The sequence below is a fragment of the Peromyscus leucopus genome, chromosome 6 (assembly GCF_004664715.2).
Source record: "Peromyscus leucopus breed LL Stock chromosome 6, UCI_PerLeu_2.1, whole genome shotgun sequence".
Taxonomy (NCBI): domain Eukaryota; kingdom Metazoa; phylum Chordata; class Mammalia; order Rodentia; family Cricetidae; genus Peromyscus; species Peromyscus leucopus.
The window spans coordinates 90,712,222-90,729,046 of NC_051068.1; the positions used below are offsets into that span (position 1 = coordinate 90,712,222).

At 43.0% G+C, this 16,825-nt stretch overlaps 1 protein-coding gene and 1 long non-coding RNA gene across 3 annotated transcripts in view; one reads left to right on the forward strand and one right to left on the reverse strand.

Moving 5' to 3' along the window:
* Palmd (palmdelphin) overlaps positions 1-11,129 on the reverse strand; it is a 48,896-nt gene extending 37,767 nt beyond the window's left edge. The window contains 1 exon segment of the mRNA XM_028890154.2: positions 10,556-11,129. Within this exon segment, the coding sequence (XP_028745987.1) occupies positions 10,556-10,600 (45 nt within the window). The 5' untranslated portion in view covers positions 10,601-11,129.
* LOC119088215 lies at positions 1,349-12,773 on the forward strand. 2 transcript variants are annotated; one of them, XR_005091835.1, is made up of 3 exons: positions 1,349-1,484; positions 2,220-2,463; positions 12,360-12,773. It is a non-coding gene; the product is annotated as an uncharacterized LOC119088215 (long non-coding RNA). The 2 variants fall into 2 exon arrangements; XR_005091836.1 differs by lacking the exon at positions 2,220-2,463.
* The last annotated feature ends 4,052 nt before the right edge of the window (positions 12,774-16,825 follow it).

Consider the following 16,825-nt stretch of genomic DNA (forward strand, 5'->3'; position numbering starts at 1 on the left):
TAGTGCCAGTCATTGCTTAGGCAAAAGAAAGTCCTGTGAGGTTGAGAAGAGACAGGCAGAGGTTGCTTCTAGCTGACATTATTAGGAGAGCTTCAGGACAGCATCTGAGTGGTGAGGTGGGTGATGGTTGGAGACTAGAGACCTGGGAGAAAGGGCACTCAAGTCAAAGGTTCAGTGTGACTCAGAGACTGAAACAGGAGCCCTGGACATTATTTGGAACAGCAAATATGGAATCTAAATTGTAAGATAGAGTAGCATGCAATAAACTAGGAATAACAGGAAAAGGACAGATTGCTAATGGAGACTCTGGAATTACCACGAGGAGGGACTTGGAATTTATTTACCTTTGAGATAGTAAACAATGAGAAGTTTTCAGAGAGAAAAGAACAGTTAAAATCCTGTTTTTAGAAGTTGAACATGGCCTCATTGTGTAATGAGAGAGAAGCTGAAGGAGAACCCTGGTTAGACTATTGCAGCAATACACAAGGCCGTGAGTGTTTGGTCTGAAGAAGCAGAATGAATGGGTTCTGAGAAGCATGGAGGAGGGGGAGGCAAAGATCACGTGGGATACAGTGCTAAGTAGCAGAGAAGAACATATCATTCACAGAAACAGGACATTCAGGAGAGGGCTAGAAGACTCGGGAACTCATACTGAGTTGGAGATGCCTTTGGGCCACTTGGTGGAGCCAGGTGTTAGATGCTTGGAATAAGGATGAAGGGAGATGAAAAGAAGATTCTGAGCTGGAGATAAAGATTGGGACATTTGGAAGGGATGGATGAGGCATGCTGGAGAACTTTTTTCTTGTTTTTTGTTTGTTTTTTAAATGAAAAGAGAAAAAAGGCTGAGGAAGATCCTTCACGAAGCTCTTAGGCCTCAGGAGTAGAAACTTTCACGTGGACGTTTATTTTAGATTCAGTCAGATATTATTTATAACGAGACTTGATGAATTGGGCCACATGACTAAAAGAAGCAACTGGAAGATAAACAGATTGCGAGAAGCAAGAGATCACAACAATAACTGTGCTATGGTATTATAAGATTGAAGAGATTTATTGCTCCCATGGTCCAAATGCTTCACATGTAAGAGTTTACCTTAAGGAGTAAAGCAACTTCCTTAGTAAGCTTTTCTTAGTAAGGAAGAAGATCTCAGGAATTCTCCATCCTGGGGTCCATTCACTTCTCCCCGAAAGAGGGGAGCACGCATGGGAGCACTGATAGTGAAAGTAAAGGAAATCGATCGCACTAGATCCTGCCTGGGCAGAAGGAGAGCATTGGTGGGGTTTTCCTAAAACCAACTGGAAGAGGCAGGCTGGAGCGAGGGGCGGGCTTGATGAGTCAAAAGGTTTCGGATCCATTGTGCGAGAAGCCGCGTAGCTTGTGACGTCATGACCGGTTCGCTGTTCCTTCCGGCCTTAGGATCTGAAGAGCAGCAGTAGAAGTCGCTCATTTAATAAACACTACCAACATGCAGAGCGGGCAGAAGGTATGTAAGGAGGGATAGCCCCGAGAGGGAGGCATGGGCGAACACACGGTTCTTAAAGACAAATTCTGACGCCGTGAAGAAGTTTGCTGGATTTTAGTGAAAGCAGACTTCAAGAATTCTTGGGAAAAGTTATTTAAGAAATTCTCGGGGCGGGTGGAGAAATTGGCACAGTGGCAGAGCCCTTGTCCGGCCCGCAGGAGGCCTTGATCTTGGCGTTGGAGGCCAATTCTTGAAAAAAGGAACAACTGTGTCAATGGGGGAGACAGATCACGAGACAAGGGTAGTTTGTGAATGGGAATGTCTAAACTCGATGAAAAACCCTCTCAGAAAGGAAGACAAGAAAGCCATGACACACATAAAACAAGGCAGATGAAGTAGTTTACTATCTGACTGGGACCTTCCCAATGACCTCACACAATCAAAGATAAAGATAAGATGGTGACAGCCATTTTTAATAGTATAAATACTGCAAAAATTCAGGATGACATGAGGATAGAAAACACAGAGCAAGTGTGTGTGTGTGTGTGCGCGCGCGTGCGCTGTGCGTGTGCGTGATTGTGTGTGTGTGTGTGTGTGTGTGAATGATGCATTAAGCTGATAACAAAATAATAGAGGTAGTGAGACGACTGAATATATGTGTGTGTGTGTGTGTGTGTGTGTGTATTAACATGTATTACAATGACAGATAAAATGAGACTGTTCTACTCATATTTTGTTTTCATCTTTTTAATGTAGGAGAAAAATCTTGATCCCAGAAAGGGCAGGACATGAGTACCTAAGGAGAAGTTGATGCTTGAGAGGAAGTGAAACCTGTAACAGCTGCACTAGGTTTCAGTCTCTGGTGGTTTTTCATTTAGGAGGAAAGAAAAATTTATAAACACGACTGTAAAAATTGTATGATGCAAACTCCTTGGAATCTTGGCCGAAGTGAAAGATATCAAAAGACATAAAATGGCAAATGTCCCAATTTTTGGAAGAGGTATAACTATGTATTATGAGTATTTGAAGACTGATAAATTTATTGACTGTTCCCTGGCAACATTGAAGAACCAGTTGTATTTAGACAAGGGATGTTGTATTTAGATAGGAATGTCTGGGAGCCAGGGCTTGGTTCTGAAGATTAAAGACAGGGTGAGGATGTAGCTTAATGTTACTATTTGCCTAGTATGTGTGTGGCCTCGGTTCATCCTCAGCACTCCAAAACAAAACAACGAACCCAAATATTTGGAGCTCACACCTCCCAGACCCTGTGTGGTTTAGTTATTTAGAGATCTAGAGATGAGGATTATGACAGTCCAAATAATGGCTAATACTGACGAAGACGAAGTGTTAGTGTCAGGAAGCACTTAATGCACACAAACACGCTAATTTATTTAGTCTTCCTCAGATCTCTGTGAGGTTGGGCCCATTTTATTTCTATCATGTGAAAGAACCCAGGAACCAAGACACCTGGATCACAGGGATGCAGTATTTTGTGGTTTCCCCATGGCCTTACACAAAGCCTCATTATTTAGTGTGAATATGAAATGTTCTTCACGGGTTCCTGTGGTGATTGCTTAGCTTTCAGCTGGTGGTGCTAATGTGGGAGGTGGCAGGAGCTTAAGGAGATGGGGACTAGCTAGAGGAAGCAGGCTGCTGGGGTAGGGCCTGGGAAGACTCTGTCTCCTCCTCAGTCCTTTCCTCTTTTTCTTCCACCACATACCTCTGCCGTCATGATGCTCTGCCCAAGGGCATAAGGCCAAGCAATAGAGGACTGCACCCCTGAAACTCTGAGCTGTCTTAAATCTTTCTTCCCTTCGTTGTCCTCTCAGGTATCACAACAATGAAAAGAAATCAAACATACTTGTGCTGGTTTGAAAGAAAATGGTCCCCTTAGGCTCATAGGGAGTGGCACTATTAGGAGGTGTAGCCTTGTTGGAGTAGATGTGGCTTTGTTGGAGGAAGTGTGTCACTAGGGGGCAGGCCTTGAGGTCTCAAATGTTCAAGCCAGTTCACTTCCTGCTGCCTGCCTATCGGGTGGCAGATAGATAGAACTCTCAGCTCCTCCTCCAGCACCGTGTCTGCCTGCAGGCTGCTATGCTTCCCGCCATGATGATAATGGATTAAATCTCCAAAATTGTATGTCACCCCAGTTAAATGTTTTTACAAGAGTTGCCATGGTCATGGTGTCTCCTTACAGCAATAAAACCTTAACTAAGACAATGCTGTGTCGTAAGTTCCTGCAAATGTCAATTGAAAGGTATATTCATTTGAAATTGACTGTTGTGCTCGTGTGCATGTACACGTGTGCGTGTGCCTGTGAAGGTCAGTGGCCAGCCTTGAGAATCATTCTCACATTTCACGCACCTTGCTTTTTGAGACATGATCTCTCATTGGCTTAGAGCTGACTGGTCATGAGACCCCAGGATCTGCCTGTTTCTACCTTCCCAAGCATACCCTGCCACAACAGAGCTATTATAATGTGGGTTCTGGGGGTTAAAATCAATAACGTCTACTCAGCAAGCACCAACTAACCTGAAATCAACTCCCTTGGTATTTTTAAAAGCAGTGCTCTGTAAGAAGACAGATAGAAATCCAAGACTAAATGCAATAGACACATAAAAGAAACCATCCAGATAACTTTCTGTATCAAGTTTTCAAGGATAAAGTAAGCGTGGACTGGGGTTTTATTACTGAAAATGTTTTCAGGAAACTTGAAAGCTCATTATGTGAAACTGTGTGGCCTCATTGGCTAGAGCCAAGATGGATGAATAGAAGAAACAAACCCAGAGAACCGTTCTCACATGGAAGAGCATCCAGAGCCACCACATACAAGAAGTTCTGGATATGCACCAACTGGAATGAATAAAGAGGATGAGAACATGGAGAAAGAAACCATTGATTTCTGGATCCTGTGATGATCTCTACATGTAATTAAGGACACCTTAATTTCTTTTTCTTTCTTTCTTTCTTTCTTTTTCTTTTTCTTTCTTTTTCTTTCTTTCTTTTTTTTTTTTTTTTTTTTTTGAGACAGGGTTTCTCTGTGTAGCTTTATGCCTTTCCTAGAACTCACTCTGTAGCCCAGGCTGGCCTTGAACTCACAGAAATCCACTTGCCTCTGTCTCCCAAGTGCTGGGATTAAAGGTGTGCGCCACCACCGCCCCGCAATTTCTTTTATTTTAAAAATAACATAGGTTGATTTTTATTTCATTTGTATTTATGTTTATTTTTGTATCTTTAAAAAATGTGTGTGGGTGTTTTGCTTCCATGTATGTCTGTGTATCATGTGTGTAGAGCCTGTAGGAGCTAGAAGAGGGCATTGGGTCCCCTGGAAAGGGGGTTAAAGATGGTTGTGAGTCACCATGTGGATGCTGGGAATCTAACCCAGCTCCTGTGGAAGATCAGCCAGTGCTCCTAACTGCTGAGCCTTCTCAGTACCCTGATTTTTAGGTCAGCCATGGCAGTAGGGCTTTGGATTGTCACTACTCTTTACAGATAAGTTCAAAAGCTCCACTTCAACATCATTTCACTCTGCAAATCTCTCCTCCTTTTCTAACCTTACAGGACACTAATAGTTCAGGCTCTGTTCTTTCACTTCTGTCTAACCTTGTTTATTCTAATGAAGAGTGACAACACAAATATGGACAATTAACAAGCACAAACAAGTCTCTGAATTATTAAGAGGCTATGGTAAAATTGGCTGGGTTTTCAGTTGAAAAAAAAAATCTATTAGTGGGCCACATGATCATCAGCTCGCTCCTTCTGCTTCACAGCCTGATTGTATTTGCTCACTCATTAACTTATTATTATTATTATTATTATTATTATTATTATTATTATTATTATTATTATTGTGTATCAGCTACTGCTGAGCTCATTGCCGGGGTAGCTGAAAGATGCAAAGATATCCTGGCTTTCAAAAGTCCCGGCAGGAGGGAGATGAGTGATGGCTGTGAGATGGGAGGAGGTAAAGGAGGCTGGAACTATGTGCACTCTGAGAGTTGACTTGGAGTCCTTCAAACCTGCGTAAAACAGTGCCAAGCGCTTCTGAAATGGCAGCAGAGTCTCTTGGCCCTCTTCTGGTCATAGCAGACTGAGGAAGGTGGGCGGAGACTACAGGGGTAGAGGAATAATCTGTGTTGGAAAATCGGGTCAGTAGAATCCACCAAGGATACTTCTTGCCCCATGGGGATGCACATGATGAGTATGCTTTGAGACTTAGAGATGGGAAAGTGGAAATTCTGTCTCAATATTAGCATTGAAGTAGGCAACATTTGTTTAGACTGTGGTTAAACATTGAGACTAGAGTTTGTTTGGATCATAGTTTTCTAAAGAAGCCTATTTTATTTTAGATCATCCAGTGAGGTCCAGAAAATTCTGTCAGTAGAGGATCTAGCAGAGCAGCTTTATCACTCGGCAGCACATTGGAAAAACCTTCCCACTATCAAAAAGAAGTTTCCTTAATGAGCTATCAAAATTATTGTACCTCATCACATGACCTCTTTTATGGGTGGGCTGTTATGTTTGGCAAAGAACGGTGGCCTGGCACATTTGTTTGGAGAAACCTCTCCTTCTCTGGAAGAAACATGTAATCTTGGTACAGCACGGTGGAAAACGGCAGAGCTTCATTGTTTGAACATTCTGGCACCCGGGCTCTTTAGGCCAGGTGACCTGTGAAGTCACAAGAGCCAGTGTGCCGAGAAAGGGCCAGCTCTGATTCTAATATTTTGGTGTTATTACCTTGACATCTCAAATATTGGGTCCTTCTTGCATTTTGGTTGTGTGCTGGGACCCTCGCATTTCAACAGGACGTCCTGCTTCTGGGTGATCAGTGACTTTACTGACTGTTAGATGATCTCAAATATTGACAGAGGCAGAGCACACGGCGAGTGGGAGTGCCCAGGGACAGGGACTGTGAACTGAAGAGCTATCGAGAATTAGTATTATGTTATGATTTTAATATGCTTTCTTAAAACGGGGAGATTTCCTCTGCTCTATCCAAGAACTTCTTGCCTCCTAAATTCCTTTAAGTCAAGAAAATATTCACGGGGAGTGGAAAGAAATAGGGAGTGGACCCAGGAAAATGTGAGAGAGCCATAGTATTTTGCGTCATGGGCAGCTTTGGCCTGCAAATCTGGCTCTGTTGCTCAGATTGCAATGTCAGGACTTTCTGTGGGCCCTTGCCAAACAGAGGGAGGCCTAGGCAGGTGCTGTGGCTTCGGATTCCTACTGTGGCTTAACTTTTGAGGCTCTCTCCTTCACGTCTGTGCCCAGCTGTTAACTCTTTTGGGAGGCCCGCCCTCCCAAATCACTCCACTCCATCACTCCACTCACCACTGCAGCCCTTTCCCATCTTCACACCTGATGCCCCCAATTTCTCCTCAGAAAACTTCAAATTAAATGCAAAGGACTCAATGGATGATCAGCCTTTGACTAAAGGTGTGAATGAGTTGATAGGCACATCCTTAACCATCAAAGTTAAGCCTTTTAGTGAGAATAAATGTACCAGCTAACTCATTACCTCCCCTCTCCTAATTGGGTCTGTTCTCTGCAAATTGACATTAGTTCTCAGAATTCATCATTCTGATGATGAATTCTGGATATTGTCCAGAAATACCCTGTGTTCCCAAGTCTATAATCTCCAGATGTGTAAGATCCAGTATTTCCATTTGAGTAGGGCAATGTTAGGTGCTGTGTTTTCTAACATTCCCAGAGGAAATAAGGTACGGCAGTATATTCCCGTGGAAGTGCATGTGGACTGACTGGATTTTACTCATCTGAGGGGGATCTCTCTGTTCTCTAGGATCCTGTCCGGGATATTTTTTCTGTTCTTCATTTTGAACTGTGTTTACTTCCGGGGAGTAGCTGTGTAGACATCTTGTTGTCATCAGTGTGACATGCCATCCTGCACATCCCTCAAAGTACTAGAGAAACTGGTATCACCATTTCCAGTAACACTAAATATCAATCTCAAGTTGAGTGCATTGGCTCACACCTTTAATCACAGCACTTTGGAGGCCGAAGCAGGCAGATCTCCGTGAGTTCAAGGCCAGCCTAGTCCACATGGTGAATTCCAAGCTACCTGGGGCTACACAGTGGGACCTCATTCAGAAAAAAAGGGAATTAAAAGTCTATGTCAACAGCTCTTTGTCTGTATAAAAAAATTAGTTATTTGTTAAATGTGTACTAACTTGAAAATAGTCAAGAAACTTTTGGGGTTCAAAGTATAATATTTAGTCAGTGTAAAGTTGCCCTGTTTTCAAATTACAGTTGGAAATGGAACTCGTTAACTAACGAGTATTTTGTTCGTCAATTTAGCAAATGAAGAATTGCTACAGGGTAGAGCAGTGAAGGCAGAATGTGAGGGTGACTAAATAAGAGATTCTGTTTCGAGCATCCAGACCGAAAGGCCTGCCTTCCAACAGCTCTTCCCGAGTACTTCCATAACTCGACCTTCACTGTTTTTAAATCTTTGAGAAAATTCACGAGTAATCTTAAAATTAAATTTACTGGTGTGAGAAATGAATGGCATCGTCACAGGGTTAAAGTATTTTTAAAACAATATTGTCACTTGCTTCAGCCAAATTATATGAGCTCTTGTTCAATTATTCACAGTAAGAAGAATGTCTTTTTAGTCACTTGAAACCCTGTGGAGTAAGGATAATAGTGAAGCTTATTTTATTTATTGCTAGGAGTTAGAGGATCATAATTTAATAAAAAAAAAAAAAATCAAACTGCTTTGCGGCGTCCAAAGTTCGATTTTGTTTTCTCTTCTCACAAAATGAAGTCTGTGTGTTGCTGTGTCTTGCTGCCTAGGGAAGTGCTTCCGGTGCAGTCATTGGAGTATCTAAAAAGGTATTTCAGTCTGGGAGAGTGGCTGAATGGTGATCTCTGAGTTTCAGTCTGGATCAGGGCCCCATCATTTTAGTGCCTTTCAGAAATGAGATAATTCTTGAAAGTTCCCTGTGTGTTTTCTTTTCCTAGGTAGGAAGAATAGCTGGGGCGGCTTCCTGGGCAAGGCCAGGGTGGAGAGAGCTGGCATTTCCCAGGGTGCCCAGGAGGAGGGCAGTTGTGCTGTCTCCATGGACACGGCAGTGCTTCCTTTGCCCTCTAGGTGGTGACAAATGGGACCGAGCCCTGTGCGGTGGAGGCTAATGGAAAGTCGCTCCTATAAACTTTGGCCGGTTTTTGCCCTACAGGCTTTAAGCAAGAATTTTACTTTCAAGCTGAATTTTGTGACCTTACTTCAAAGACTTAATTAACTCTAATGGGATGGGTTTAGGCTCACAGGACCATTAAAAAAGTTTATTATTTTTAATAATAAAAATAGCTCTATATTCAGGAATTAACCCTCTCAATTCCTTTTTAAGGCATTTTGACCTGCCTTCTATCACTGTTTGCATGTGAACCCTCAGTGAAAATTCCTAGGCCCTCTGAATAACTGTTTGCGGCCATCTGTTTGGACCATGGACTACTTCACCAAATGGTCTAAGCTATAAACCATATGTAACAAGACTAAAACGAGACCTTCCCCACCTCAATAGCAGAAGCACAGAAGAAGAAGAAGTGTGCTTCATTGAGTCTTGGTTTCATCTGGTTATTTAGGAGTTGGAATTTTGGGGGTGGGTGGGGGCGGGAGAGCAGCCTAGTTCTGAACAACCCGGTTCAGTGAAGTAACCTTCAGACAACAGCTGTAACGTCAAAGGGCCATGCCAAGAACAACAGAGTGCAGTGGAGTTCCTGTCCCTTCAAGGGGGACAGCTGAGACTCGGGCTGGATTTTACAACACAACCAACCAAACAAAAAGCCAGGCCAAGGCTTTTTGGTGAAAGGAAAAATACAGTGATTAGAACTCAGAAATTAAAAAGTACTCTCTATAAAAAAGTGCCCATCTTATCTGTGAACTCTTGGCTTCATTTCACTGGTGAAGAAAATATTTTTATCTATTGAATACTTTCTGGGTAGAAAAAAACAAAACAAAAAAAAAACCCACTACCTTCACTTAGTTAAAAAAAAAAAATCCTAAATTAGAGTTAGCTTAATTAAGATGAGAATTTGAAGAGCAAGGAGGAATGACCTCATGCCTTTCATGATTCAGTATCAGTTTTGAAAAAGTATTTACTTCTTTTTGACAGTCACTTTTCAGGGGCAGAAAATGTGACACACAGGGGTGTGGATTTGCAAAGCTGCTTTTCCTCCAAAATGCCACCCCAAGTTACAGCTAATGATGACAGATGACTGGGCCGGGATTTCCAGGTTACTGCCAGATACAACACTCGGGAAGCAAAAGCAAAAGAATGGTATCATTTAAGACAAGTAATCCTTTTCTTGCTTTGACTCTTTCCCAGAATAAACATAAAATGTGCTACTTTTCTTCCTGGCATTAGGGAAATATTTTCCAATCCATCTCATGCATGGCATTCCTTTATCGGGATCCTATCTGGGCTATGTCTACTCTGGAAACTGATCTTTGAGAATTATTCTCGTGCGTGGCTTCCCGAGTTTTCTCCTGTTTAACACTTCGCTTGAGTATATGCCAAGCTTTGCTTTAATTTGGTTAGGTTTTCTGGAATATGCTCTGACACTAAGAATAAAAAAGTTTCAAATTTTCTTCCTTTTGGGATCCTCCTTTTAAAAAAAATTAACTTTTGGGGGCTATATTCACTGCTTTAAAATGTTTCATGATTGGGTGGCTATTAAAAATTTTTGTCAGCGAGAAGGAACTTGAAGGGAAAAAAACACATTTCTAATATTACACAGAAAGTGAGTGAGACTTTACAAAGTACTTAAAAACAAAACCAAAAAACAAACAAACAAACAAACAAACAAAAAAAAAAACCCAAAAACTCTCGACGGCTGTTTAAAACGCAAACACCATTTATAAAATCCAGAAACATTTCCCTTGATCTCAGGTTCTGAAGCCCCCGTGTTACAGAGGGTCCCAAGGGTTAAGAGAAACAGACTGGAGTCCATGAAGGCTGACAGTTCTGTTTTTCCACTTGTGACGACTGACTGGGAGACAAGGACAGCTAGCCACGGTGCCGCTCATCTAAGCGGCCACCTTAATGACTTAAAACTCTGCGCAGACTTACTGTGATGGCCTGGAGTCTTCCCTTCACCAGCTCAGCTTCTTCCATTCTAGGAGTCAAGGACAGGCAGCCGCTGAAGGAAGTCCCAAGCTACCATAAATCAAGGTGCCTCCTTGCGGGAGAGGAGCTAGAGGTGACAGGAGAGACACGGAGAGAAATCTGCTCTTTGCACCCGGGAGAGAGGACGAGAATCCCGGCTTGTCAGGAGCGCCTCTGAGCCGAGGCACAGATGAGGCCAGACAGACACATGTAATGAGGGTGTGCTGGGGAGGCAGACGCTGAGGCTGCTGGCACCAGTTGACTGACAAGTTTGAACGGCAGCCGCACAAGCCCTTTTCCTTCAGGGGCTGCCAGCTCTTTGTTGTTCTGTGCACGGTTAGCGAGGAGGCACATTTTCCTATTAACTGTTCCTTATCCAAGTCATTATTTTCCAGGAGCGGCACAGGGAACTGCCGTGCGTGCGTGCCTGCGAGCGTGCGTGCAGAGTGTCAGGGCAGCCAGGGTTCCCGCAGCAGCAGCACACCCTGTGTGTTGTGAGCCTGTGTGCTTAAGGTAACCTCACTTAGTGGACCTCACTCTGGCAGCAGAGCTGAGAGAGAGAGAGAGAGAGAGAGAGAGAGAGAGAGAGAGAGAGAGAGAGAGAGAGAGAGAGAGAGAGAGAGAGAGAGAGAGAGAGAGAGAACACGACAGAGAGACAGAGACAGAGACGGAGACTGGGGCATAAGTGCTAAGTCATTTGTCTGTGATCCTCCCCCTGCTTGGCTTTAGATAATAATGATGGCTCCTATAGTTACCTAAGAACTCCTACAGTAGAATATCGACATTAATCTCCCCTCCCCTCCCAAAGTCCCACCTCCGACCTTCTGTCACAGACCTTGGAATCTTAGGTCTGGGGAAAAATCAAAGGTGTTAAGGCGCTGATATTAAAAAGCTGGCTCCCTGGGAGTTCTTGGTGCCATCCTGGGATGTCTGGGGGAACGCAGCTCCTGTGTTTGGATCCCATTCAGAAATGACACTCTTCAATTTCGGGAGGGTGCCCGTTTTTGACCTCAGCAGTTACGCAAGGAAAAGGAGTGAGCCTGGGAGTGTGACCAGGCATTCTCTAGCCCTCAGCGGACAGTCCCTACCCTTGAGAGGAAGGCAGCGAGGCCCGGTGAAACTCAGGTCAAAGCAGAGACCAGGAAGCCCTGCAATCGACTTTTGTTTTCTTTTCCCTCCCTATTCTTCAGGTGCATTTGAAGTCGTGAACCCCAATTACCGTCCACCACGTTATTATGTGTTTGGATGCTATCAGTCCCTTAATATCACCATTCAGCCGGAGAGGTTAAACAGACTAGCCTGGCCCTTGAATGAACGCACGGCTTACATTTCTTTGTCTTTCTGATATTTGTCATAGTAGTAGCAAATATTTGTCCGTACACAAAAGCATTTCATCTTATTTATCTGCGAGGTGTTGAGTGATAGGTGCTATTATTCCTATTTTAAAATGAGGCAACAGGTTCAGGGGGATCATTTGCCGCATGGCTAATGAGTAGCAAAGCCGGGATGGGAATGTCAGCTGTCTGACTTTGTAACAGACGTCCATTAAGCAATGCCCAAGGACACAGGGCAAGGAGAGACACAGGCTGAAGGGTAAGTCAATCTTTATGAGGGAGCTGGACCCCAGCATCCTCCTCCACCAAGCTCCCAGGATACTTAACAGCTAGATGGAAAACTTTAGGCAGAACCCTATGTTATTCTGTTCTGGGGAAATTTACAGAACTTAGTGAAATAAGATTGCTTCATACTTTTACTCTGATCTTCCCAGCCACAGAGACCACACCCTGAGTCAGTCACCTGCACAGGAAGCTCATCACTTTCAAGAATCTGAAATCACAAGGTGTTTAATATTTATAATATATAAAGAACAGCAAAAATTAGACACCAAAGAAATAAAGTTGACAGTCGATAAATGGGCTGATGATGGAAACAGAAGAAATACAATTAAAAAATATATAAATGAACAACAAGTATTTGAAAAAGCATTCTACATCTCTTGCCACCAGAAATACAAACTGAAGCAGTGAGGATGGCCACCATCAAGAAAGCAAGTGACAACCAATCCGGTAAAGATGTACAGAAGAGGAACACGTATGTGGTTGTTGGTGGTGTAAACGAGTGCAGCCACTGTAGAAATCAGTGTGGAGGGTTGTTAAAAAAAATAAAAATAGAATTACTATAATATCCAGTTATTCCACTCCTGGGGATATGCCCAAAGGATGCCGTATCCTACTATTAAGACACTTATATATCCATACTTAGTGCAATTCCTTTCATAGTATCAAAGACATAGAACAAGTCTACATGTCTATCAACAGATGAATGGATAAAGAAAATGTGGCATTTTATTCAGCCATAAAGAAAACCAAAGTAATGAAATTTGTAGGAAAATGGATGGGACTGGAAAACATTATTTTACGTAAAGTAACCCAGCTCAGAAAGACAAATACTGTATATTCTTTCTCTCACTTGGGAATTGTGGCCTCTGACTGCTAACTGTGTGTATACGGATGAAAGGTGATATGGGTAAGCATGAGGAAACTAAAGGGTCCTGTCCTAGTGACTGGTCAATTGCTGAGAAGAGACACCAAAGCCAAGGCAACTTATAAACGACTTAATTGGGGGCTGGCTTACAGTTTCAGAGGGCGAGTTCATGACCATCATGGTGGGGAGCATGGCAGCAGGCAGGCATGGTGCTGGAGTAGTAGCTGAGAGCTTACATCTTATTCCCAGACTGTAGGCAGATAGAAACCTCAAAGCCCATCCCCAGTGACACACCTCCTCCAGCAAGGCTACACCTCCTAGTCCTTCCTAAAACAGTTCCACTAACTTCAGATCAAGCATTTAAATGTTGTGAGCCTGTGGAGGTCATTTTTACTGAAACCACCACAGGTCCCATGTGACTAGAAAAAAAAAAAAAAGAAAGGGGGATGAGGAAGAAAATAAGGCTAAGTGGAACAGGAGAGGACGACAGAAGAAAGGTTCTGCAAGGAAGGATAGGCAGAGAACTGGGGGCAGGGAGTGGAGGAGGTGAGGAACAGGTCAAAATGAACTGTATCTGAAGATCCTGTCTGGAAATACACTGCTTTGTAAGCTAACTTAAAAAAAAAATCAAATCAAAACGAAAGAGTCTGGAGCCTGAAAAGATTGCTCAGTGGTTAAGAACATGTCTTCCTCTTCTGGAGGACCTGAGTTTGATTCCCAGCATTCATGTCAGGGGTTCATACTCACCTGTAACCTCAGATCCAGGAGATCTGACTCAGGGCCTCTGCAGGCACCTACTCCTGTGCACCCCCTCCCATACACGTGATTAAAAGTATATTTCAAAGAGAATCTGAGACCGTACTGGAAAAAAATTGGTCTTTTTTCTTCTATTCTTGAGAGACATTTAGGAGTAGAGAATAAGAGGCTGAATTAGGCAGGGATCAAATTTGATTACTATTGGATGGATGTTTAAACCAACAAAAAAGATTAAATCTTCAAAGCTTTTGATTTTGTTTATTTAACTGTAGATCCTGACTGATGTTAAGGACAAGAAAGCAGCCATGATGAATATCTCAAGTCAGAATTCTGCATTTGCTTGCCAAAACTAATGGGCAGCCACCCAATTAATAATGTGGATCATTTCCTAAAATCAATTTATCACCCAAATCTCATTTCTGCTGTAGGAAAACACAAAGATTTTTCTTCTTGGGTGAGGGAGGCAAGCAAGAGGAATTGAGGACAGAGCAGAATTTTGAGAGCTGATAGGTATTGTGTGTGTATTCATTCACACAATTAATATTGTTAAAACTGATAATTTTTTCAAGCACTTTTCAGTCATTTACCCTGCATTCATTTACTGAATGCCCTCAGGTACTACTGTGCTAGGTGTTTGGGATTCTTAAACAAAATTTTTGTTCTCTAGAAATTTATCTTCTAGTAAGCAACAGAAGACAAATGTAATATGCAATATGATTGTATTTTTCTGGGTCCTCTGAGAAACAAATGCCAAGAAAGGCTATGTGGACAAAACTTTATTATGAGAAACGAATATATGAGAGAAAATTGAGAGAGAAGCAGAAAAGGCTGAAACTGAATCAGTTTGGGAATCTGAGTGGAAGGGAGAGGGAAAGTTGTGTGGGAGCAGCTGGTTCTGCAGTGCTGTTCAAGGGACATTGACCATGACACTTGGGAGTCCTGGAGCCAAGGGCAACCCTCAGAGTGCTCCTGTGTCCTATACGAATGAGCTCATGTAAGTATTCCTGTCATATTCAGTGACTGGCTGGGAGTAGCCCCTGGGATACATGGCTTAGATACAAACCCAGAGGTGGAGTTCAGAGAACAGCAAACCAGACTCTTGCTCAGTCATGCTTCTGTCCAAGAGAGATGCTTTCTCAGGACATAGTGATATTGCCATAGAGAAAAAAACATGGAGGAGAATGAAGATTTCAGTTTAGAACTGGGTAGTTACGATAACGTAGATAAGAGGGGCACATTTGAATAAGGCCTTAAAGGGAAGTGGGAGCTATCCATGAAGGTACTAAGGGCAAGAACATAACAGGAAATGCCCATGGAGAGACCCTGCAGCTAGCATTCTGTAGGATCAGTCTAGTGTCATTAGAGGTGGGCACTAAGGGAACATTAGTGACAGGAGATGTGTCTGGGAACATGATGGGTCTCAGTCCACGTAGCACCCTGTGAACCATGGTTAGGACTGTAGATTTCACTCTGTGTGGGATAAGGAGCCACCAATCATTTTCAGTACAGGAGTCTTCCAAAGATGGAAGAAGAGACAATAGGTGGGATGGAACTGTACGATCGACGATGGCGGCTTGGTCAAAGGTGGTAACAGTAATTGTGGTGGGAATTGTTAGAACTGTGTATATGTTTTAGTCTTTTTGGTAGAATCAAAACGATTCTAGGGGACTAGGATATGAGATAAAGGAAGTTCTGGATAGCTGGGTGTTTTGATCTGAGGAAACATATCATCCATTGATTGAAGCATAGAAATTTGTGAAAAAAAATTTTGGGAGAAGATGGGGTCAGGTTGGGGGATGAATATGACTATCAAGAACTTATGTTTTCACCAAGTCAATTAGTTATCCATTATCTAATAAACAGTTGGCTATGGACTTTGGAATCAAGGAATGATGTCTCAGACAGATTTATAAAATCTACAGTACCTTTAGAAGTGTAAGTTGGCTCACAAAATATCTAGAGTTATAAACATAACTCATAGAACAGTGTAGCCTATTGAACCAGCATTTATTAAATGCTAAGTATGTAGTTATGATCAGAGATTTTTGCAGAATAGTAGTAGATATCTACCTGCTCTCATTGATTTTATTAAAACAGTTTAACTAGATCTCCTGTTTTTTTAATATCTTTTTTTATTTTACAACACCATTCAGTTCCACATAATAGCCACAGATTCCCCTTTTCTCCCCCTCTTGCTCCCCTCCCCCTCCCCCAGCCCACCCCCCATTCCCACCTCCTCCAGATCAAGGTCTCCCCCGAGGACCGGGATCGACCTGATAGACTCAGTCCAGGCAGGTCCAATCCCCCCCTCCCAGACCGAGCCAAGCGTCCCTGCATAAGTCCCAGGATTCAAACAGCCGACTCATGCAACTAGCCCAGGACCCGGCACCACCGCACAGCTGCCTCCCAAACAGATCAAGCCAAATGACTGTCTCACCCATTCAGGGGGCCTGATCCAGTTGGGGGCCCCTCAGCCTTTGGTTCATAGGTCATGTGCTTCCATTCATTTGATCTCCTGTGTTTGTTAACCGATATCAATGATGATGATGAGTTAAAAGTTATACTTTATTACCAGCATTACTTACCTTCCTCATCACCATGACCAATTCCTGGCAGAAGCATCTTAAAGCAAGAGAGGTTTACCTAGGCTCACAGTTCAAGGGATATGGACCGTGGGAAGGAAGGCATGGAGGCTGAGGTGGCTTGGACTGGGGTGGCAGTAACTTGTGGTCAGGCTTGCTGCATCTTGAAGATCAAGAAAAAATGAGTCTGAGAGGCAGGGATGAGGTATAACCTTTAAAAGCCAGTCCCCACAGGCCCACCTCTGTTAACCCTGCCACTTGTTTCAAAGGGTCCCCAACCTCCCCAAACAAGACTATCAACCAGTGACCAATCGCTCAAACACATGAGTCTATGGGGACATTGCACATTCAAACTATAGCATTTCCTGACTTTTACTGCACATCAGTGGGGTATAAGAAATTTGAAACAGTT